The sequence below is a fragment of the Microcebus murinus genome, chromosome 5, assembly GCF_040939455.1.
Source record: "Microcebus murinus isolate Inina chromosome 5, M.murinus_Inina_mat1.0, whole genome shotgun sequence".
Classification (NCBI taxonomy): Eukaryota; Metazoa; Chordata; class Mammalia; order Primates; family Cheirogaleidae; genus Microcebus; species Microcebus murinus.
The window spans coordinates 70,671,572-70,696,129 of NC_134108.1; the positions used below are offsets into that span (position 1 = coordinate 70,671,572).

The 24,558-nt window shown below is 36.6% G+C and overlaps 1 protein-coding gene across 16 annotated transcripts in view; it reads left to right on the top strand.

The window, feature by feature from the left end:
* Window positions 1-24,558, top strand: part of SNAP91 (synaptosome associated protein 91) — a 135,649-nt gene that overhangs the window by 93,119 nt on the left and 17,972 nt on the right. For 5 of the 16 annotated variants that reach the window (XM_076003138.1, XM_076003139.1, XM_020287083.2 and 2 more), the window contains exons 16-26: window positions 4,208-4,315; window positions 4,954-5,217; window positions 5,460-5,537; window positions 5,703-5,774; window positions 6,202-6,285; window positions 7,564-7,647; window positions 15,336-15,470; window positions 17,448-17,597; window positions 21,874-21,904; window positions 22,802-22,913; window positions 23,279-23,302. In XM_076003138.1, coding sequence (XP_075859253.1) covers window positions 4,208-4,315; window positions 4,954-5,217; window positions 5,460-5,537; window positions 5,703-5,774; window positions 6,202-6,285; window positions 7,564-7,647; window positions 15,336-15,470; window positions 17,448-17,597; window positions 21,874-21,904; window positions 22,802-22,913; window positions 23,279-23,302 — 1,142 coding nt within the window. The remainder of the gene's footprint in view (window positions 1-4,207; window positions 4,316-4,953; window positions 5,218-5,459; window positions 5,538-5,702; window positions 5,775-6,201; window positions 6,286-7,563; window positions 7,648-15,335; window positions 15,471-17,447; window positions 17,598-21,873; window positions 21,905-22,801; window positions 22,914-23,278; window positions 23,303-24,558) is intronic. The other 11 variants (XM_076003142.1, XM_020287090.2, XM_076003141.1 and 8 more) reach the window with 7 other exon arrangements.

The window sequence follows — 24,558 nt, forward strand, 5'->3', positions numbered from 1 at the left end:
GCCCATTTTTTTTATATTTTATTACTCTATAATGGGCAAGTAGCAGACCTTGAGAATAATAAAGGCACCAATTATATTTTATTTATACAACTGTAAAACACACCCAAAAGGTTCTGTGTAACATGTATAGCAACTAAGTAGATATCTATAGAAATAAACTTAATGAATTTTAGTTTCAGAAAAATGGCTATTTAATTTTATGAATATGAAATAGTAAAACATTAAAATATGTCTTTTAGTACTTTATTTAAGTTACAAATTTAGAAAATAGTAAATTTCTGTTATTTATAACAAATATCCAGATTAACACCCACATAACGTTTTAGTCATTTCATTGTAAGTAGTTTATGCAAGTCATTAAAAAATTTTTTCAGATACATTTCATTTACTAAATACTTTATTTTTTAAAATGAACTTTTAAGAAATAAAATCTGCTCTCTGTGATCATGTAGAACAGGATTATAAGGCAATGTGATGCTTAAAAAATGTAGTAAAACTCATAAATATTGATAAAAATAAAAGACAAAATCCTTAAAAACATCCTATTTTTTAATTATGCAGACTTCACTAACAATAACACATCGCTTTGCAAAACACAAGATTTTTCTAAATACTGATGCTAATGCCTCTGCACCCCCAGGAGGGTACCTTTTCCATCAACTGTGTCAGTTTGTGAGTCAGCCTTTATGAAAATGCTAGTCTGCAAACACAAAACCAAGTGGCTGGAAAACCGAAGAACTTACCTCACAAGCCTGACTCCGTTTTTACAGGCTGGTTAACCAAAGTTAACCAACCTTCTGAAAACCAACACTTAAATTTAAGTACTTACAACTAGATCTCATGTAAGAGCCTTATAATATAAGACATTTGAGGAAGAAAAGGAGCCGGAATGGTGACTCTTGGGCTGTTGAGAACAATTAGGACCCTTATGCTGAGTATGTGATTTAAAGGTAGCTTATGTGGCTGGAGCATATCGGAAGAATAGTTAACGCTGGGGGAAATAATAGCTATGAGAAGTTTTAAGAGAGGTGGTCACATGATAAAAAGTTTGAGAGGAAAATTCTTCCTAGAGTACTAGGAAAAAAAAAAAGACTGATCTATAGTAGTCAGATCAGTTTATGAGTTAGGCCTGGACTGAGTCATAACTGTGGAACAGGAAGAGCATGCACGTCCAGGAAATAGCACTGGTTGAAAATCTGGCAGAATGTAGAAATGAACTGCAAATGAGTAACAAGGAAAAGAGAACTGGATTGGAAGTAGCTTAAGTTTGCATACTGGAAAGATAATGCTCCCACTGATAATGAAAAAAACTAGTTATTAAAAGAATTTTTGTTTTAACAACATCAAAATTTTATTATCTCAGCTGGGTGTGGTGGCCCACACCTGTAATCCTATCACTTTGGGAGGCCAAAGTGGGAGGATTGCTTGAGGTCAGGAGTTTAAGTCCAGCCTGGGCAACTTAGTGACCCCCCCATCTCCATCTCTACAAAAAAAAATAAGAAAAATTAGCTGGGTGTGATAGTGTGTGCCTATAGTCCCAGCTATTTGGGAGGCTAAGGCAGGAGGGTCGCTTGAGCTCATAAGTTGGAGGCTGCAATGAGTTATGATCACATCACTGCATTCTAGCCCAGACAACAGAGTGAGACTCTGTCTCAAAAAAAAAAAAAAAAAAAATTATGATCTCTCACAGTTCTGGGGCTGACTGAGCTCAGGTGGCAGTTCTTGCTCAAGGTCCCTTTCCTGGCTACAATCAACAGTGACTGGGCATAGTGCCATCTGGAGGCTCATTCACATGCCCTTCTCCTGGGCTGGGAACACTCAAATAGTGAGGATTGGGAGCAGCTGGAGTTCCTACCTTTAAGAAAAGTTTTGACAGGAGTAGCTGAGTTAAGTTCATAATGTTTAGTTTTATGTAACAAGAGAAGTATTAAAAGGGAGATGTTTTGCTGATGGGGATTGAGGGGACACCTCTCTTGAGGATGTAGCCTTAATAATAGAGGTTTCATTTACTTACACATAAGTGATAACCTAAAGATGTCAGTTCATGAATGCCTGTTTGACCCCTGGGACTAATTTCACTGATGTTTATTCCATACTAAAAGGGGGAAATAGTGTAGTAGAAAGTGACACAGTTCATAACATTGCTGGAGGGTAGCTAAATGCACAAAGCTCAGACAACTTTGGACCAAATGCTAACTCTATTTGCTGACCTTGGTCAAGTCACTCAGAATTTTTTTTTAAAAGTAATTTATTTTTTAATTGACAAAAATTATATATATATATATGTCATATACAACATAATCTTGTAAAATATGTATACATTGTGATTGGCTAAGTTGAGCTAATTAACATCTGCCTACATCACTTAGTATTGTTTATGGTGAGAACACTTAAAATCTTTGAGCTTTGGTTCTTCCATCTACAGAATGGAGACAATCTACTTCATAAGATAGTTGCAGGAATTAAATTTAATAATGTCCCCAAGATATGACTGCTATTACTATTTTGACTCTTATCAATATTATTAGTCTCGGTTCTGGGATCTATGGAAATCAAAAGAAAGAAAACAGACCCAACTCATGGCAAGATATTTTCAGGCCTCCCAAATTTGTCTTATACCTTTCTTGTGTTCTTCTGCCCCTGCTCTTCCTGTTCTCATATTGCTCCAAGTCCTCAAGTATAGTATGCTTAACTTGGCATCTAGGAAGTAGGCCTGCCCTGTGCCTTGATGTATTTTTCATTCTTTAGTATTATTCATTTGACCTCTCCCCCGACCTCTACTCAGAACATCCATACCCTCAGTATAGCTGAGAGAAGCAATCAGATCAAATTAATCTGTAAGATATAAATAACTGATGCTTATTTTCCCCTCTAGGGATATTTGTGTTTTTCTAAAGGACGTTTTAACCCATAGAAGTCTCTGACTTAATGTTTGTTATCCATATAACAACACTCAATCTCAGGTTATTACTGAAGAGTGTTTCATACTCATATCAGTTTGGGACATGCTGGCTGAAACTGAGAAACGAGTGTCTTGACTGCAGGACTTCCTAGAGCCTAATATACTAAGTAACTCTCCAGGAAGGAGGATACACTGTGTAGCATTTCTCAAGTATATCTGACACATTTTTTTAATGATTGGAGAAACATTGTTCTAGGGAACACTGGTAGATGTGGAAGACGGAATTTGGGGATGGGAAGTGTAGCAGATAAGTGGCAGGTTCTAGGTGGGGGGCAGGTCCCCACCACCCAGAGGTTTCCTCTCCTAAGCCTGTCATACTTACGATGGCTTGATTCCTTCTGTACTTTTGAAACTAGAGAATCTCTATGCAAGCTCAAGACTCTTTAACATGGTTTGTTGGATGAAACGCACTGGAAACCATTTGTACACATCAGACATTTGTAAATTGGGCATTTATAAACTATAGCTGCTTGTATGTTAATGGTTTTCTACTATAAATAATAATGTAGTCTTAAAACATGAAACTATATTTGTAATCTGTTAAAAATAGATCATTTTCCAAATGACTAGAAAAATATAAGAGTGTTATGGCATTATACCCTAATTTTATCTTTTTATTTCTTTAAAACAAATTCTTGGTTATGTCTGAAATGCTTTTCAAGGATAGTGAAGACTTAATATTTATGAACCCTTTTAGTAAACCTTTTATGTTAAACTTTCATGTAATTTTGCCTATACTAGATTATAAAAAAATTTAAAACTAGAATCGTTTGTTTACATTGCCATCATATATTTAATTTTATTAGCATTAAAGAAGACATCATGTTTGTTAGAAGCCAGTAGTCAGAGACATTATAATAACACAGTGAATAAGTATTGCCTGGACATGAAAGTTTAATGTCTTAAATTAGTTATTTTTGTGTTTTAATTTTCACATCCATTAATTTCTTATGGTGCATAAAACATGCTTCTCAGAGCCCTTATACAATGAGAATCTCGTTACCTTTTGGATCTCAATAGGCCTCAGCAGTAGCAACACTACATCACTTGCATGTTAACTGACACAAAGGTACACCAAGAGTAATTGTTTTGTGACCGCCAACATTGCATGGGCCATAAAAATGCATTTTAAAAAATTCATGTTGTATAAGGGAGCCTTCTTCACAATTTAACTTGGTTCTTTTACTATATTTTCTTCTCTTTTTATTCCTTTAATTTCTGTTGTTTTAAAAAACTGCACCCAAGATGCCTTTGCAGCTTCTCCTGGGGAGGCCCCTGCAGCATCCGAAGGGGCCGCCGCACCAGCCCCCCCAACCCCCGTAGCAGCAGCACTCGATGCATGTTCAGGAAATGGTGGGTTTACAGTCACGAGCCAGTCTGTCATTTTTCTGTCCTAATGTGAAGCCCCTGTAGTTAGATATGGCCATGTGTTTTTCTAATTTTGTTTTCTCCTGAGTGTAAAGTCTCATTCATCATAACTAGACAGATAATGCCAGCATTTAAAACATTAAGACAAGGAAGTGCATACTTATCAAAATTGACAATTTCTTAAGATTGACAATTTTTGTCAGTACAAGTATGCTCTCTTAATGTTTTCTTTTTCTCTAATGCTATATTGTGCTCTTTCGTAACGTTGAGTTCAAATATATTGGCATGTTTTAATGAATTTTCAAAGCTGCCAAATTGACTGATTAAGTAAGACTTTGAAAGATGACAATCTCTATTCCTAGATTATTAGGCTAATCTTATGGCACTTTGCAAAGTGTTTCAGTTTCTAAACTTGTGGTACCTACTAGGTTTTCTTTTTCCTTTAGAAAAGCAACATCCCAATCACTTACCCCTGCTAAGAGGATAGTAGTTAAATCCAAGCAACCTCACACCTAGCTAGCGTGTAAATATCTGTGTACGGTGTCTCTTACCCCTAGTATGACACTCTCTCTTGTCTCTTTCCTTACTGATGCTGTATGTGTCTCCACTTTCCTTTCCAAAAGACCCCTTTGCCCCATCTGAAGGTAGTGCAGAGGCTGCACCCGAGTTGGACCTCTTTGCAATGAAGCCACCAGAGACCAGTGTTCCTGTAGTTACCCCTACAGCTAGCACAGCCCCTCCGGTTCCCGCAACTGCTCCTTCTCCTGCTCCTGCCGTTGCAGCTGCCGCTGCTGCCACTACCGCTGCCACCGCCGCCGCCACCACCACTACTACCACCTCCGCTGCCACCACCACCACCGCTCCTCCTGCTCTAGATATCTTTGGTGGTAATTTTTTGTTGTTGTTGTTGTCCTTGTTGAACTCTTTCCACCTGGTGGATTGAATTCTGGTCCTTGAGCTGTACTGCATACACAACTATTACTGCATGCAGACTATGTAATTAAATGGTTCTCTAGGAACCATTTGCTGCTTAACTCAGAGTTCTGCAAAGTGCTAATTCAGAACTGGGAAGTGATACTGTTTCGGGCTTGTTCAAGTTGAGTAAAGGCATATGTGTTCTTGGTCTTAGATTTGTTTGAGTCTGCACCTGAAGTCGCTGCAGCGCCTAAACCAGATGCTGCCCCTAGCATAGACCTGTTTGGTACAGGTAAAACCAAAGCAACCCTTTTTTTCTTATTTCATTTTCTTAGATGTTTTCATGCTTAAGCTCTTTGTACTCACCTGTGATAATGCATTTGTTAGATTTTTGACTTTGATTTCAGCTTTCTACTACTTACCTCTGCTTGGTTTTGGTTTGTTTCACTTTTGGAAGATGCTTTCTCCTCTCCACCACAAGGGGCCTCTCCTGTGCCTGAGAGTTCTCTCACTGCTGACCTCTTATCCGGTGAGTGCTTTGCCAAGGTCAAGCCTTCAAAGATGTCTTGTGGGGGTTACTCGTGGAGAGGTGGATGTGACAACACATGGGTTTGTCTTGAGTTCTTTTAAACTCAAAATGTATTTTCAAAAAAAAAAAAAAATCTTATTCTTTGGCCCATCACCAGCTGATGAGGATTAATATTTCAAATCTAAAGCTGATGAAAAGAGAAAACTTTTTTTCACACTAAAACCTCTTACCTTAAGGAGTCAAATTTTATTTTGCTCTGGAAAGTATATATTTTAAAATCCATTTGCTTTTCCTTAACTGTTAAGAGTATCTATAGCCTTCCTGCCTGGAGTTAATCATGAAATCTGAAGATGCTGTTTGTCAAGGCTTAAGGTTTTATTTCCCTCCGGGTGACGTGCACTTTTTCCTGTTCTGTGCTTCACTGCAGTGGATACATTTGCAGCACCATCACCTGCAACCACTGCCTCTCCAGCAAAGGTGGATTCTTCAGGTGTGATAGACCTTTTTGGGGGTGCGTATCTCTCCTCCTTCAACACCTAAGGAATCTTTTTTTTTTTCCTTCAGAATCATTTTTAGATCTTCTATTTCATTCTGTTTCATCATTTTCTCTTTCAACTATGTGAAGTTATTTCCATCTCTTAAATGTAAACTTAAGTTTTTAAGATCTTTTTCATTTCTTTGCCACCATCTTCAGCTTCATCCATTCATCGTAATTTTCAGTGCATGACCTAACAAAACTAGATAATTTTTCATCTGAAGTCTTTATGTTTTCCGCTTTTTGTTCATCCTAATATAGAATCACCTGATTGGAACTTCCTTCTACTGTTCTTCCTTGGTGATCTGGATCTGGGCTAAATGGACATTTCTAAGTTCTCAAAAGCAATACAAACATGAGCTAGATAACTTAGAGTTGAAAACAAATAAGCCGGATAAAACTGGAAGCATAAGCTCTAGATGTTGTACACTGTTCTGTAGGGTTTATTTATGTTGAGTTTAACGTTTTAAATTCCTTCCAAAGAATTAGAAGGATTGGAAAATGTGTTGCTGATTGTAATGCATTCTCCTCTTCCTTTATATGTTATCTGAAGGCAGAGAGATGTACTGAATTAACTCGAGCTACTCATTTGGATGATATATCTTAAGCCTCTATTAGCAGTAAAATTTTTTTTAAAGAAAGGTCTAAAGTGATTTATTCATGAATACCCATAATTGTCTTTGGCTTTGGGCTAAAATACCATCCTTAGAAAGTTCAGTCTACATCAAGTACTACTATACATTGAAGCATCGTAGTGTACACCATGATGGATGCATGAAGAGTGCAAAGATGTCACAGTCTCTGATACTAGGGGGTCAAAACTTGTGTCAAACAAACACTGAACCTTGATGTATAGGTACAACTAATGTTGCTGCTGCTCGAATTTAATTTATGAAATTTTTTAAAAGTTCAATAGAATTCTAAATGGAACAATTCTATTTTAGTACCTTTTGGTGAAAATTTTAAAACCTTGATCAACTATTTTGATAGATGACAGGATTTAGTCCAAAAGTTTTAGTAAAAAAATAAAAAGGAATTAATCCTACAAAAAGGTGTTAATTCTTAAATTTTTAGAACTCTTTTTTGAGAGAATAAACTGGTCAGAACATAATTTAGTTCACTTAATCATTTCACAAACCCACAGGAGATGAGCTCACTGTACAGTATCATGCCTATACATTTCTCTGCGCAATACTTAAATTATTTACTGTTTACACTCTCTTACTTTTCTGCTGCATAATGGATAATGGATAGATGCATTTGGAAGTAGTGCTTCTGAACCCCAACCTGCATCTCAGGCTGCTTCTAGCTCATCAGCATCGGCAGACCTCCTAGCTGGTAATTAATTAAATAAATGAAATGGTGTTTTGTAGACGCTAAGTTTGGATATATTTTTATAAGTAACAGATATTACATAAATTGCAGAGTGCATGTTTTCCTTCTAAGACATGAAATTGAAAAGACATTGTATAATAGAAGTTTGATTATTTCCCAGTATTTTATGCAATTAGTCTGAAAAATCACATATATGAGCCACCCCTGTGGCTTCTTGGAAGCTCCTAATCTGCCTGACTTTCAGTCAGCATGTTTCTTTTTGTTTATTAAAAAGGTAACATGCTTATGTAGCAATTTTAACTTGTAATGTCTATGCCCATCTTTTCTGTTAAAGAATTTGTGGGAAAATGTACCACGATGTTTCGCAATTGGTTGTGTAATATATGAATCACTCTACGAGAACCCTTTACAGATTCCTACCATGGGGTCAAAGCTGCTATTACATATGCCACTTTTTTAAACAAGCTGACCGGTTTTTCTCTGTGAAAACTCATGGAGTGTTCCCAGTTCAACAGGGCCATCGTGTGGAGTAGATTGGTACAATGTGCCTAGGATTATTGCTTACTGCCAGGATAGTAGAGATAGAATTAAAGGAAACAGTTCAAGGAACTAAGGAACTAAGGAACTAAGACAGTATAAGCCAAATATTGGTCTTTCTTGGGGGCAAGACAAAGTGTGCTTAATGATAGCTTGACCTAGAAATTGTTGTATTTATAACGCAAGGCATTTGCCAGTTGCAAGACCACAGTAGTAAGTGTAGGTTCAGACTATCAAACCCAGGTGGTGCTCTTGGTTTATCTCACTCTGATTTTAACTTAGAAGGATACAAAACAGGAAGCCCAGCAGTAGTATTACAGAGACCTGAGACATTCCAATGCAGCTTCCAGGGTCACTCTGCAGTCGCCACAAGGTATGCATTTTTGTCCTAAGGTTGACAAGGAACTGATAAGGGAAGCCACCATGCCTGGAGTCTCTCAGCTAAAATACCCTGGTAGCCACATAGCTCTTGATATGGCAGGTGACTCGTTCCCATGTTTAGTGTGGGTGCAGTCATAAATTGTAAGTTATACAATGAACAGTCCTGACACCGTATACAGCAGGCTAAGGAACATTCATTTTTTAACTAGTAATGAATAATGGCAGATCCTTCAGGACCCTCGTCAACCTTCAGGGCTTGGCTTGAGGTCAAATCCTTCCTCCGGAAGCTAGAGGACAGTCGCAGCCCTGCTCCTAATCTTTCCTTCCATCAGCAATGCAGACTGGTTATTTAACAGTCATTCCCTGGGGCAATAATACTTTTGTGTCTTTTCCATCCTTCCCACTACCTTGATCAAACATGACATTCTCGAGTGCTGAATCCATCGTGCCAGTGACAGCCAGCTGGTATTTTCCTGAATGATAAACGAGCAGGGCCCCACAATGATGTTGTTGTAGACTTTGAAAGCTGCAAATCTGATATGAGACAATGCACTTAACTCAAACCACAGCTGGTTACTTGGGGGAACAATACTAGTTTGCCTGGCTTTTCTCCTGGCCTAAATATTCTTCATAGCAGTTTGAAATTGGCCACAGAAACTTTCAAGCTCTTACTAAACGAATAAACTTAATTCAAATTTTCAAGCTTCAGCAATAAAATTTTAACATGACACAGAAATAACATGGTTTTAAATGGCTATTTGAGGGGAACATGACCTTGTTCATTTTTAAATGAGATTATTGATTACAAAGCTTTTGCTCTGAAGTTATAAGTAAGGTTGAAACGGCACATGAAATCAAATGTTCTGACATTTTGCATAATTCTAAGAAGGCTTTCTTTCATCCTGCGTATCCCTTCACCTGCCACAGATTGCAAAGGGAATTTTGAAGCCTACCAGACAGGAGCCTGGCAGAGTGGTCAGCCACTGTTGACCACTTCCAGTGCTGCAAAGCCACAGTGTCTACTTCAGTGCCCTCTGTCCACTGTGGTCTCTCTGTGTTCTCTAGGGTTAGAGATATTTTGAGATACTGTGTTTCCAAAAAAGAGCCCAGGACAGTAGGAACCAGAGCAGAGAGGCCAGTCAAAGCCTGTGGGAAAAGAGAATGTTCCATCCAATTCCAAGTCAGAGGTTAGTAACAGAGCTGAGAGATTGGATTCTGGGGGATAGGATCTAAAACACATCTGGGACAAGAGGTACCTAAGCCTCAACTGCACAGCGTGGTATATGGATAGGTCCAGCAGGGGAAGTGTACAAAAAATATAGATTAGTTCTCTCACCAAAAATAAGCTTACATTATTCAACTGTGTTGCCCATTCTGAAATCCTAGTAAAATGGGGTGGAAAAGAGGAGAAATCAGTGGTATAAGTAACAATATCATTTACATAGGTCTTATTTACTATGCGCTTTCCGTTTCTACTACCTCATGTGACCCTTTCGGTGGTGTGTATTATGTATACTTTCTTATTTCTCTGGTATTTTTCTATTCAAATAAATTAATATTTAGTGTAAATAAGTATAGATAGGTTTTAATGTCTAGTTTGTTTTCAGAACAATTCTTATAACTTAATTTAAACATGTGACTGTCTGATATACTTGACATGAGACAAACTAATTCTCCTTTCACCTTACAGCCTGATGTAAGAAATTCTAAATTACTTTTAATTTCTGGAGGTCTTCATTTTGGGGGCAAGCTTGACATACTTCCTCCTGTTTTGCTTATAGAAAAACAGTTCTTGTATCTGTTCAAGTACCAAAGCATCGGGAAGTCCTGTTCTCCCTAAAGAACATTATGAAATATTAACATAATTCTATCCTGTGGACTAGGAGCAACTTTCCAATCCCCTAAAAAAAAAGAAAGAAAAAAGGAATATAAAACCCTGCTAATAAACACAATATAAAATCACAGTCACATTTATATATGTAATTTAGCTGATAGCTATTTCTGAGTTTTCACATTACCCATACATTTGTGTTGAATGCGTATCATGTAGAACACATATTTGGGGCACTGTGCATGGTAATTTGCAGTGAATACTTGTGTCTGTGTTTATGAGGGGAAGAATCAGCTAAGTCCACAATCTATTGAAATAAAGAGGAATGGTTTTTGAAATTTTTATTTAAAAAAATTAAATGAGCCTAAGCATAGATAATAAGGCCACAAATGTGATTGGGTTCAAAGTAGAAATTTGAACCAAAATAAATAAATAAAGGGGGAAGAGAAAGAATTGTATTTTGTGAAGGATTCTCTACAATCTTATATTATTGACTGTTAGTAATAAAACTATTTTGTGAAAGAATAAAAAAGAAAAATAATACACAGGCACTGTCGGGGAGGATTAGACTGTCCAAAAGAAACTTTTGTCATTGGACTGAGGACTTTTACCCCATGCTAAGATTAGATTTTTTTTTTGAGAGGATACATTTACATGTAAATCATAAGAGTAAGACAATAAATATATGGCATAATTAAATATTAAAGTGATTTCAGAGATCTTTAAACCAAAGTTAAGAACCATCTTAAAACTGAGGAGAAGGCTTTATCAAAAACTGCTATGCATTTTAAAACCAGAAAACAAAGACTAAGTGGATAGCCTCTTAAGAATGGACGTATTATTCTTCTTTATTCAAATTCAGTTCTAGAACTGTCAGATGATACCAATTTCAGAACTGAACTATACTTGAAATATCACCATAGTCTTCTTTTACCCCTTAAGTAAAAATCTCAAATTGTTTGGCACACCCAGTATAGTGAAAGGAGAGAACATTCTGGAGAAGGCAACCATTGTGGCCAATGAAGAAAGACTAAAAGAATAATTCTCAGAGTAATGAAAGAAAGGGAGGAAAGGAATAAGGGGTGGGAGAATTGGTTAATGTAACAACAACAACAACAAAAGAGTAATTCTCTCCAAGCCATTGAGATTTCTGGTAAGATACAGACATTATCCATATCTCAAATGGAGTCTGGCTGAAAACTTGAAAGTTAAGTTTAATGAAATAAAAGGAATAACTAATGAATAATTAATGAAATATTATTTCACACAGTGAAGAATAAAGCTGTCAAACTCTGCTCAAGATACACCAACTGAAAATATAGATGTTTGAAAGATATTAGACAGATTCCAGGATGATAAAGGTAAAAACTGATTATTAAGGAGAGTTAGGTGTGTTGAAGGACATGCCTAACTTCTGAGGTTGACATCAAGTAGGACAACCATGTTCTTCCATAACAGACACAATTTTGAGGTGACTATACCATAAATATGTACTAGCATAGAAACGTGCCACATCCTGTCTTTAATTCCAAAGGCAGGGGACAATATTGGCCAGCCTTAGAAGCCCTTTGTCGTTTGGCATGTGTTCTGTTAGACACATTACGCAGATGACTTTTTGGCAGGACCACAGAAGTCCTTGGACTGACTTTAAAATACAAATGTGTTCAGTGTGGGATTAAAAACTATAATAGCAACTTCTACTAACCGGGACGGTCTACAGAGGATCAATTAAGTCTATCATCCTGTGTGGGAGTGTCTTTATCTATCAATAGTTTTAAAATTCCACTCTCCCAACCAAAATGATAGAATGTGCCATGTAGACTGTGATGGTCAGGTTTGATATATCTGTATCAATAGACTTTGTTAAGCATGTAGACTGTTTCCCTTCAGAGAGATGCATTCGTAAGACTGGTCATCAGTGATAAAGGGCAGTGCGTCTGTAGATGGTTGAGTACGTGAAGATAGTTGGCTATTCACAGTGTAGGACAATTCAGATATGATCACAGGCCATCCAGAAGCCTGCTGATTATTACCTTGTTTCTAATTCCATTCCATAGAATACCTTTATTAAAATAAAACAGAACCATATAGAAAGATTAGTGGTTTGGGTTTTTCTATTAACTCTATTTTCCAGGGCTCTAAAACTTTTCAGTTACTTAATAGGAGGAGTCTCCCAAATTCTTCATTAATGTCTATAATTTTCCTGTTTTTCATTGAAAGCATAACAATTGATTTTTTTTTTAAAGATAATCAGTTGGTCATTTTATATCACCTAATAAGCTGTTTAATTATTCTAGGTTTGTGAAGGCACCTACTTCATAAGAACTGAATATAATAGAAAAAACCATGCTGCCAGGTCTCTTTCAAATTTAAAATGTGTGTGAAGGCTACAACTCAGTGTTGTTTCAGGCTGTGGGAGAGAGGCCTCTTAGTGCAGTGGTGAAGAGCCCAGGCTCTGGAGACCTCCTGTGTGGAATCCTGGATCTGACATTTGCCATCCTGGGATCTTGAGCAAATTATTTAACATCTCTGACCTCAGTTGAACCTCATGCAATTGCTGTGAGGCTTAAATAAACTAATGTGTGTTTTAGGTTGAACCATACAAAATTGCTGTTTTCAAAGGACCAAAATGGCCAAATATCAGCAATTCGTGTGATTCATATGGTTCAACCTAAAGAAGAAAGCTTAGAACAGTGCCTGGCACTTGGTGAGTCCATGCCAGTGTTGGCTTTACCTTTCACTTTCACCTATGGATGTAATTTTACCATAAAGTAAAATTTAGTGGCACTAAGTAGAGGGCCTGGGTAAATGTACATGTTTTCCTCTTTTTACTGAATCTTGGCTAGGTGTGTTAACTTCTTTTTAAGTCATAGATGGAAGCCATAGTTGGAAGGATTGAATCAGATGATCCTAAGGCCCTTTCCAACAGTAATATGTTAGGATTCTAAAATAAATTGCCCTTTCTTTGGCCAAGTTTTAAGATACTGAGAGTCAAAGAACAGTTGTCTCCACATTCACCTGTGTCAAAGAGCACCATACAACATAGAACAATGGTCTCAATTAGCCACAGCCATATTTCGACTTGAGATGTGCGCATGATGTTTCAAAAAAAAAAAAAATCAACATTAACACAGCCATCAATCTCCCTAAAGTCAAAATGGTCACAGCCACAAAAATAGGTACTTTCAGCACATTTTTGTTTCATAATGATGTTAGTTCTTACTCATCTGGAGAATGTATTTTCTTCAGTAAAGAAAGTTACATGATGCTTATATCATTCCAATATTAAAATCACTTAAAGTAACCATCATGAACTATAAAGATCATCTTCTAATAAACAGCAGTCTTTTCAAATTGTAATTTTTCCATATGTATAAAAGGAAAACCTAAACACATGTCACTGTTAGTTTCCAGCAGTAGCGGTGACTTGAACAATATTGCCACCTGCTTTAGAAAATAGTAACTGGAGAAGTTTAGTGGAAGTTATTTTCAAAATTATAAATTGTTTTTTTAGAATGTAAGCTTAAGGATGTTTTTGAAATGTTCTTTGTTTTTGCAAGCAGTTTGTGAAGAAGAGATGATATGGCTAAATTTGAAAGGAATGTATGCCCAAACTATGTATAAGGCAGACACATAGTAGTAATAAATTATTTTATAATAGGCCATCATCTAGTGTCTTAAGACATCACTTCCTTCACAGGTTGTACAGAAGCAATACAGAGTGACCTCTACCTCTTTTTCTGTGTGTTGATTGACAGAAATTATTTGCTTACAGCCTTCAAAGGATAAATATTTAATTTGAAATTTGATTACTTTACAATAGTCCTTGATTTCTCCTCACTTTTTATGTTCAAAAGTTTCTTTCATTCAATAAACATTAATTCAGTGTTTTTAGGCACCATGCTAGATGTTAGTGAAAAAACAAGAAAAGAAGATACAATTCCTGATCCCAAAAAGCCATCCAGTGGGTTGGAGTTAGGAGGATGGGGGTACAGACGTATGATGGGAATAGGATGGGGCTATCTATGTACCAGGTGCTATGGACACGTGGCTTGTGTGTCGGAGTGTGGGTGGGGAGTTGACATTGGTAGCAGTGGGTAGCAGTATAAGGGCAAGGAAGTCCTCCCAGAGCAGGCATCTGACACTCTTCCTGTGGCAGGTTATGGCCACAGCACCTAGTTTGCAAGGTTGGGGAGGACCAGTGGGCAGAGACAGAAGGAATCACTATACAAAGGAATTCGCATTACATGTATCTGAAAGTTATGGGGAGCCAATAAAAGATTTCAAAGAAGTAACTTAGTCAACATTTTCCTCTCAGAAAGATTGCTCTGGCTGCACTGCAGAAATTAGATTGGAGGAAGTCAAGACTAGAGACAGGATGTCTCCCTTCCCAGTGACTATTTAGGAATCCTGAGAGCAGTGTTGGGGGCGTGCACTGGTAGTACCAGCAGTGAAGCTAGAACATGTATAAAAGTCATTAAGGAGGATTTTATGCATATTTTCTGATTTGTATTTTATTATAATACTAAGCCAACTAAAAGTTTTGTAATTAAACATTTTCTAATACCTGGTATTGTGATTTGAAGAAACATAAAATTCAGTGTCATGAAGATAATTATATGAATTATAACCCTAGTGATACTTCTGTGCTTTATGTACTTCATTGTATAATAATAGATTTGGTTGCCACAGGCTCTCTTAATAAGGGTATATATTCTTGTGTGCTATCTTATTTCTGATTAAATTAAATCTCTCATTAATACATGATACATATCAAGATATTATCCTTCAAAAATGACCTTTCCTGGTTTCATTGACTGCTAATCTCCCTTCACTTGATTCCTTTTGGGTTTTCCATAACTTTTTCTAACTTTGTTTTTATAACCTTTACCCACCTTTAGTTTTTTTTCTGCTTACATTTTTCTGGAAATTTTTTTTTCAGGATTTGGGGGTTCTTTCATGGCCCCTTCTCCATCACCAGTGACTCCAGCTCAGAATAACCTGCTACAGCCCAATTTTGAGGCAGCTTTTGGAACAACGCCTTCAACTTCTAGCAGCAGCTCCTTTGATCCATCAGGTGAGGCAGTGACTTTCAAACATTCTTTTCATTTGTCTTGATAATAATATATACTGCCTAAGGTTAGTATGTTACCAGGAAATTTACAGCAAGCAACTATTGAGTGATGACTTGGTTTTTAAAATTTCGATACATCTCTCATTCTGTAACTTAATAAAGATTTCCAGTATGTTTTGGTAGCTTTAAGAATAACCTGCAATCCTTTCTGTGTTTCTGATTTTGATTTTTAGCAGAAATCTAACTTAACATGTACACCCTCTATTTGCATGAGCTCACATGCACATGGTTTAGAGAGGTTAAGGAAAAACAAATGCTTTGTACTAAATCTTTGCATAGTGTCTGAATATTTGAACACTCCTAGTGCTGTTGCTTACACCCCCTGAAGCTTGCATGGCCCTCAGTTTTATGAAGTTGAGACACAGATAGTATTCTTTGCCTGCCTTTAACCTTTCATCACTGCTGTCATTTTGTTTGTATTCTCTTCCATTCTGTTCTTCCCATGCTGGGTCCTTACTACAAATTTTCAATTGGTGAGTTTTTGGCAATTAAATGTGTTTCAGAAACACCCTAAATATATCCCATGCCTGACAATTTGGTTGCTTCTGTTGCCAGTGCCTAGTTGAATGCTGTCCTTTTTCACTTTAAAATTATTGTATAGTAGTGTTCATGGTAGATATGCATAGTTTTTTGATAAAATTTAACAACCACACAGTTTTTGACATAGATATTAGAAATATCTTATGGAAATACTATGAGTCTGCATTTTGAGTGATCTTTTTGCATTTTAAAACTGAACAAATGGTGATTTATCATAAGATGATGGGGAACCATCAAGGATGGCATTTGATTCCTATTACTTAAAATAGTGTTTAATTTAAATATGCTCTTAAAGTTAGAACCAGAAGAGATTGCTGTAACAAAAGAGAAAAAAAAACAAAATTGTTACCTCTAAAATATGATCAACTGGCCAAGCACATTAGCTTACAACTGTACTCCCAGCACTTGGGGAGGCAGAGGAAGGTCACTTGAGGCCAGGAATTTGAGACCAACCTGGACAACATAGTGAGACCCTGTCTCTACAAAAAATAAAAGTAAATTACCCAAGTGTGGTGGCACACCCCTGTAGTCCTAACTACTTGTGAGGCTAGAACAGGAGGATAACTTGAGCCCAGGAGTTCAAGATTACAGTAATCTATGATTACACCACTGTACTCCAGCCTGGGTGACAGATGAAGATCCTGTCTCTAAAAAATAAAATTAAAATAAATAAAATATGATAAACTCTTTTTCAGGTACTAATTTATTACTGGGTGCTGACCATTAGATTTTGTTTTGACACTAATTTCATACTAAATTAGAAGATGCAATCTTCTTTCTCGTTTAAGAATTGTTTTAAAAGTAACCATCTTAGGTTTTTGGAGCAAATTACTTAGGCTTTGCTATAAATCCTCACCATTTTTAATAAAAAGTGTTTTAGTGATTGTTTTTAATAAGAATAACAAAGTCTACCACTTATTTGAGTGCCTATATAGAGCAAGCATGGTAAAAAAAAAAAAGCTGCATATGTCATCTAATGTAATCTTAACAACAAAGCCATGTGTTAGTAGTACTCTCCCCATTTACATAGAGAACACTAAAAAGCTCAGAGAGTAACTTTCCAAAAGCCACACAGATAGTGAGGAAAGCGGCTAAATTGGAGCCCAATTCTGGCTGCAAAGTCTGTGTTCCTTCCTGTACATTACACAGATTTTTTTTTCCATCTTTGCTCATGTTCATTAGTATTTCCATACATTTTGAGTAGAACTGTGTAGACATGTTCTTCTTGGTGTTGTAGTCACAAAGAGTGTGAATTACATGCCTTCTTTTATAAGATTGTATATTCGTATATTTCCATAGTTTTTCAAAAGACAATTTCACTTTAATTTTGCATGTGGTATTTTTTTCAATTATTCTGAACCTAGTCTATTTGATTTCCAGTGTTTGATGGTCTAGGTGATCTTTTGATGCCAACCATGGCACCAGCCGGGCAGCCTGCACCTGTCTCAATGGTACCACCCAGTCCCGCCATGGCAGCCAGCAAACCCCTTGGGAGTGATCTTGATTCATCCCTTGCCAGCTTAGTGGGCAGTGAGTAATCTAGTTTTCTTTAACTCAACCATATGAGAATTGGTTTTTTCTTCCTCACTATCTTCTCATATGTTTTGTTTTTGGATTCACTTATGGGTAAGTATATCAAGGAATAGGTAGAAATACATAGTGCTGTACCCAGTGCAATTCCTTGGAGGACAAACAGCTGCTGTGCCATTGTCTCATAAGCAATACCTATGCCATTTTTAATCTAAATACCAAAGATAAAACTAGGGAGCATATATAAGTATGAAACCACATGTGTCATGTGTAATAAGGAATTAATTTTTCCATTTCTTTAGAAATAAGAATGTTGAGTAACTTACATTAAATTCAGTACATTCACAAATTTAGTATCAAAATGAGTATCAGTCATTCATTTAACAAATATTTATCGAGTACTAAGCATTAATCCAGGCACTAGAGATAAATGAGTGAACAAAACAGAAAAAAATTTCTGTTCTTATGGAGCTTGGGAAAGGCACACACAAACTTTAAGATAAGTAAATTCTATAGTATATTAGTTCATAAGTTCCATGGGGGAAGAAACAGAACAGACAAAAGGGAGTTGGGAATACTACAGGGTGAGAGTTAGAATAAGCCTCACCGAGGAGGTAAAATTTGAGCAAAGATTTTGAACATAAAGGAGTGATTATGTGGCTATATGAAAAATATTTGCATGTAAATGAAATAAATAGTCAGCGCAAAGACATTGGGGAAAAGTTTGCCTGGCAGATTCAAGGAACATCAAGGACTGACTACTGGCTGGAGCTGAGTATGTGAAGGAGAGGGTCCGAGGAGACGAGGGTAGCTATTATTATAAAGTTTGGCCTTTGCTTTTAACTCCGAATTTGATTTTTTTTATTAAGGCAAATGGGTTTGCCATTGCAGATATGTTTCATTATTTAAGGCAGCATCAAAAGTTGAACAGATCATTGATACAGACTTCTCTACCTGTGCATTTTCCTATGAATGTACTTTTTCTTATTCATTACCTTTGACCTGAACAACCATGAAAATGCTTTTACGATGCCCATGGAGATGTTATTTGCATATTTCCCCCTACTCTAAAATTTCAGTGGCTGCTTTCTGTACATGCATAGTTTGCTACCTAGACCCCCTTCAGAAATAAAGGACTCATACCTTCAGCCACCAGCACACAGTCTTTAGCTGTCAACCACCTTTGAGAATTATCTCAGCTTTAAAAAGCTAACTGGCTAGAACAATAGCCAGACAATTTTGAAAAAGAAGAAAAAATTTGGAGGACTGACATTTTCTAATTTCAGAACTTCTACTAAGCTACAGTAATCAGGACAAATGGTACTGGCATCAAGATAGACATATAAGCCAATAGAATAGAATAAAAAGCCCAGAAATAAACCCTCATGTATAAAGTCAAATGGTTTTTGAGAAGGGTGCCAAGACCATTCAATAAAGTAAAAGACAGTCTTTTCAAAAAATTGTTCTGGGATAACTGCATAGCCTCATGAAAAAGAATGAATTTGGGCCGGGCGCGGTGGCTCACGCCTGTAATCCTAGCTCTCTGGGAGGCCGAGGCGGGCGGATTGCTCGAGGTCAGGAGTTCGAAACCAGCCTGAGCAAGAGCGAGACCCCGTCTCTACTATAAATAGAAAGAAATTAATTGGCCAACTAATATATATAGAAAAAATTAGCCGGGCATGGTGGCACATGCCTGTAGTCCCAGCCACTTGGGAGGCTGAGGCAGAAGGATTGCTTGAGCCCAGGAGTTTGAGGTTGCTGTGAGCTAGGCTGATGCTACGGCACTCATTCTAGCCTAGGCAACAAAGCGAGACTCTGTCTCAAAAAAAAAAAAAAAAAAAAAAAAGAATGAATTTGGACCCCTTCCTTATACCAAGAAAAGTTAATTCAAAACTAATCACAGAACTAAATGTAAGAGCTAAAACTATAAAACTCTCAGAAGGAAATGTAGTAAATCTTCAAGACCTTAGATTATGTAATATTTGGTTTCTTAGATATAGCACCAAAAGTACAAGCAACAACAGAAAAAAAATAGATAAGACTACATCAAAATTAAACACTTTAGTGCAATAGGTGATACTATTAAGAAAGTGAAAGGACAAACCAAAGAATGGGAGAAAATATTTGCAAATCATTTAGCAGATAAGACACTTGTACCCAGAATAAAGAACTCTTACAACTCAATAATAAAAAGACAAATAATGTAATTTTAAAATGGGAAACAATTCGAATAGACATTTCTCCAAAGAATATATACATGCAGCCAATATGCACATGCAAAAATGGTCACAATTAGTCATCAATGAAATGCAAATCAAACCCATATAATTTCCATCTCAGAGCCTTCTTCCCAGGAAACCTGGCCTGCAACAGAGGTCCAGACCCTCAGCTTTAGCAGTCCCATCTGCCACAGAAATGTGAGAAAAAGGATTCATGTATAAAACTAAGACACGTTTCTACTTATTTTCAATTTTTCACATGAACAGGAATAAATATTTGGTTTAACTTTTTAATTTTTTAATACACGTAGATTTAATTTTTTGGTCAAATTGAAAAATAAGTTTAAAAAGTGAAGTTTTTTGTCTTTTAAAAACAAAAAAAATGACTGAAATTATGGGTAATCATTTCTGTATATGGTGTTCAGTTAATATACACCTTATTCTATTTTGTAATGCCAAGATTTGGTAAGCAATATTAACATCATCCTCTAACAGTGCAGTTCCCAACCCCTGAGCGCTGGACCAGTAACGGTCTGTGACCTGTTAGGAACTGGGCTGCACAGCAGGAGGTGAGCTGTGGGTGAGGAAGCTCTGTCTGTATTTACAGCTGCTCCCCATCACCGGCATCACCACCTGAGCTCCGCCTCCTGTCAGATCAGCGGCAGCGTTAGATTTTCATAGGAGCACGAACCCTACCGTAACTGCACATGTGAAGGATCTAGGTTGCCGCTCCTTATGAGACTCTAATACCTGATGATCTGAGTGGAGCTGAGGCAGTTCCACCCCACAGTCCGTGGAAAAATTGTTTTCCATGAAACCAATCCCTGGTGACAAAATGACTAGTGACCGCTGCTCAAACACATCAGTGCTGCAACTGATTAGGGCCTTTGAACTAGCTGTTCCCTCAGCCCCAGTCCTCCCCCAGCTCTGTGCTCAGCCTTGCAGGAATCTCACCTTCTCCATGAGGCCTTCCCCAAGCACCCTGTGTGATACTATCCGCCCCCACTCTCATCATGCCCCCAGGCCCCTTACCCTGCTTTTCCTTTTCCATAGGCTTTCTGTATCATAGCCTTCTATAATAGCAGTCTATATAATTTACTTTTTTATTATTTTGTTGTTTATCGTGTCTCACACCAGTAGAATGCAAGTTCCTCCAGGATAGGAGGGATCTTTGATTATTTTCTTCCCTGGTATGTACCCAAGTGCCTAAAACAATGCCTGGCATATGTAGAGGCTCAATAAATATTTGCCGAAGTCATAAATGAATAGAGATTAGAGCAGAATGATTAAGCCAACTGTGTTTCCAAGACCACCACCCACATTTCACGGGTTCACTGGGACTCGTGGGACTCGGCACATCCGTGTGCTAAGATTTATTACAGCAGCATAGGGAAAAAGACAAACCAGGGTCATGAGGGAAAAAGACAAGCCAGGGTCTGGAAGAATCCACGTGCAGACTTCCTTATGCTCTATCTTTCCCATGAGGAAAAGAACACACACTTCCCCCAGCAATGAAAATACAGCAACATGTTTCTGCCCAAGGATGCCCTTTAAAGACTCAGCACACAGGATTTTTATTGGACACTGATCATGTAGGCATTCTCTGCTTGGCATATACCAAAATTCCACACTTGCAGAAGGAGAGCAGGTGTTCAGCATAAACCAGATTGTTTGTACAGTTTAAGCACAGTGAGCTGCCCTTACCACTCAGGGAAAGTTTATTTCAGTGTCGAGAGCTATTTACTAGCCAAGCTCCCAGACACCAGCTTCATAGGCCTTTCTAAGATAGCAGCAGTCTCAAGCCTGCTATATTTTACTCTTTTGTGGACACCAATTGGCCTTTAAATATGATCCTTATGTCTAACAAGAAGTAAAAGAAAATTTTAAATCTATGGATTTGTTTCCTAATATGACTTCTCTTTTGTATAACTGAATGCAGTCATTCCTAAGCAAAATAAGGACTTTTTCTAGACCTCTGATTCTTGGATCTTTTAAAAGTCATATCATATAAGCTGAGTATGGAGGTTTAAATTCTTTTTTCTTTTATCCGTTTATAGATCTTGGAATTTCTGGTACCACATCAAAAAAGTAAGTGTCTTGAAATCATTTGGTTTCCTTTTGATAATATATGTGTATTAATTTGAGACTATCAAACTTGTACTTATTGGAGTAATTATTCATTCTTGAGCTAGGTAATTTCACAATTGGTTTTTATTTTGTTTTGGATGTTTGTTATTGTTATTCTACTGGAACTTCCAAACTGTTATTTTGCAATGAAAAGGAATAATCTATTTCAGTCTCTAAGATTATCACTAAGTTATATCTAGAAATATTTGGAAATTATGGTTTGAATATTTTAATAGCTTTAAATTCTAGATTCATTACAATGTTCCTGGCTAACATTGATTTTTAAGAGTCTTTCAGAGATAAATTTTAAGGAAGGATAATAAGAATGATAAACCATATGCCCCTCTTTAAATGTATATTTTGTCATTGATATTGGGATACATTTTACAGTAGATGGTGTCTTACGATCACTGTAAGGTAGGTGTAGTCATAATACAGTTGTGCGTGAAACCGTCTATTGAACTCTCTAAGATCCAGAAAGTGCCATCACCGAAGCATCTTAAATTCAATAAAATATAGATGTACAGTATTTACGATAGATTTGTAATTTTTTATGACAAATGAGGAATTCAATTGAATTTTGTTATATTTTTCTATCAGAGGTAATAGGAAATTCCTATTATTATTGAGGTCAAAATCTAAATGACTTTTTTCAAATGCTTTTAAGCTTTCTTAGGTATATAACATGGTAAAACTCCTCTGTAAGTTTCTTTGTTACTGTACCACTTGACTCAAACAAACTACTTCTAAACCCAAATAAAACAATCAATCCAAAGAGCCCCACATCATTTTGTTTCTGATTTGTGTTTTTTGTTTGTTTGTTTGTTTGTTTGCTTGTGTTTGAATGTTTGATTTTAGGGGAGATCTTCAATGGAACGCTGGAGAGAAAAAGTTGACTGGTGGAGCCAACTGGCAGCCTAAAGTAGCTCCTGCAACATGGTCAGCCGGTGTCCCTCCTAGTGCACCTTTGGTATGTGGCCGTCAGAAGCCAGGGCGGTGCTGGCAGTTTGCCAATTCCCAAGTGTATAGGGCAGGGTGCATTTTGTTAACTTTGTTACTATACTTTTTCATCAACACTAAAGAAATATAAGCAAGACGCAAAATTTACCAAAATGCAAATTCCATTGACTTCATATTGATAATAATAAATATTGTGAGCCATTTTTTTATTTTAAATACTTTGAAATAATGTTTATGTTCCTTCTATGTATGTAAAATTATGGAAATGATTTTTCAGAAGTATTTACTATCATTGGCCATTATACATTTTATCACATTTCTTGCCCAAATTTCCTGATTGTCTTAATAAGTAATGAAAATTTTTTTTCTTACCAGAAAGATTGGGCAGTTTTCTATTGTGTAAGTGAAATTTCATTTTTAAAACTCTACTACTTCTGCTCACCATTTTAAAAATTGAAGCTACTAACACCCTTATTTTCTATAAGGTTTAAGTAGGTTCCATTTTAGTATTTTAAATTTCTATTAATGTATTAATACTGTCATTCACTCTGGGAAAGAACATATCACTGAAAATAAAGATTAATTATTGCTTTGTGAAATTTTCCAGCACAAAAAGAACATGTTTCCAGGATAACAAAATGTACTATTTTTCTATATATGCCCCATATTTAGTAAATAGGGTAGTCACTGTTTCCCAAGTTCACTGGCAGTTTCCACCTTTGCTTACCATCTCCACCTGTAAACCATGCCCACCTCTAAAGCTGTCTTGATACCATCCTTTCCTTTTTGCCTGAATTAATTCCTAACTATCATTCACCACCCTCATCCAAACAAACATGCATGGAAGTAAATTAATATGAGTTTGAATAAAAACCTTTTAGAAAACTCCAGTAAAAATATTGTGCTCCAAAAATTAATTTAAACACCTGAGTTTTGGAATTTAGCACACACATTTTTTTTTTAATTTTGTAAATAGTCATCTTTTTTATATAAATAGTTTTATAAATAAATAGTATGATAATTCAAACCAGTCTTTAGAAAGGCCTTTTAAATCAGAATTTGCCCAAAGCAATACTAATATTATTAATTAAATTATAATTTACATATAGTTTCTACAGGAAAATACATTCTGTGCTCAGACCTGGGTTCTCAAAACCCATTTCCTTTGGTCTCCCCACTCTCTCCACACTTTGTGGTGTTTGTAAGAGAGCAGGAAATCTACGCTCTTATGTTCTCTGCCTTTAGTGAGTTCACAGTCTAAAAGAATTTACATTTAGGAACTGGTTTCTAACAGATAACCATGATAAAATTACCTGTTGTATCTAGGTATTTGTCTCTATAAATCTTTCTATGCATTATTTTAAAACAGTACTTGAGGACAGTTTTGGCCTTTAGCTATAAATTAAAGAGTTTTATTTTCATTTTTACAAAGAATACTTAGTAGAAAACTACCTGTCTCTCTTAAACTGACCTATGCCTAAGATGACCATAACATTTATTTCCAAACCAAGATCGTTTGAGGGTCAGAGAGGCTATAATTATCACCTGGGACATCAAGCATTTACCCACGCCTGTGGCTCAGATGCTGAGACAGACCATAAACAGGTAGCACTCTGGCCTAGGGGGCTGTACTTTATTCTTAGGTACAGAATCAT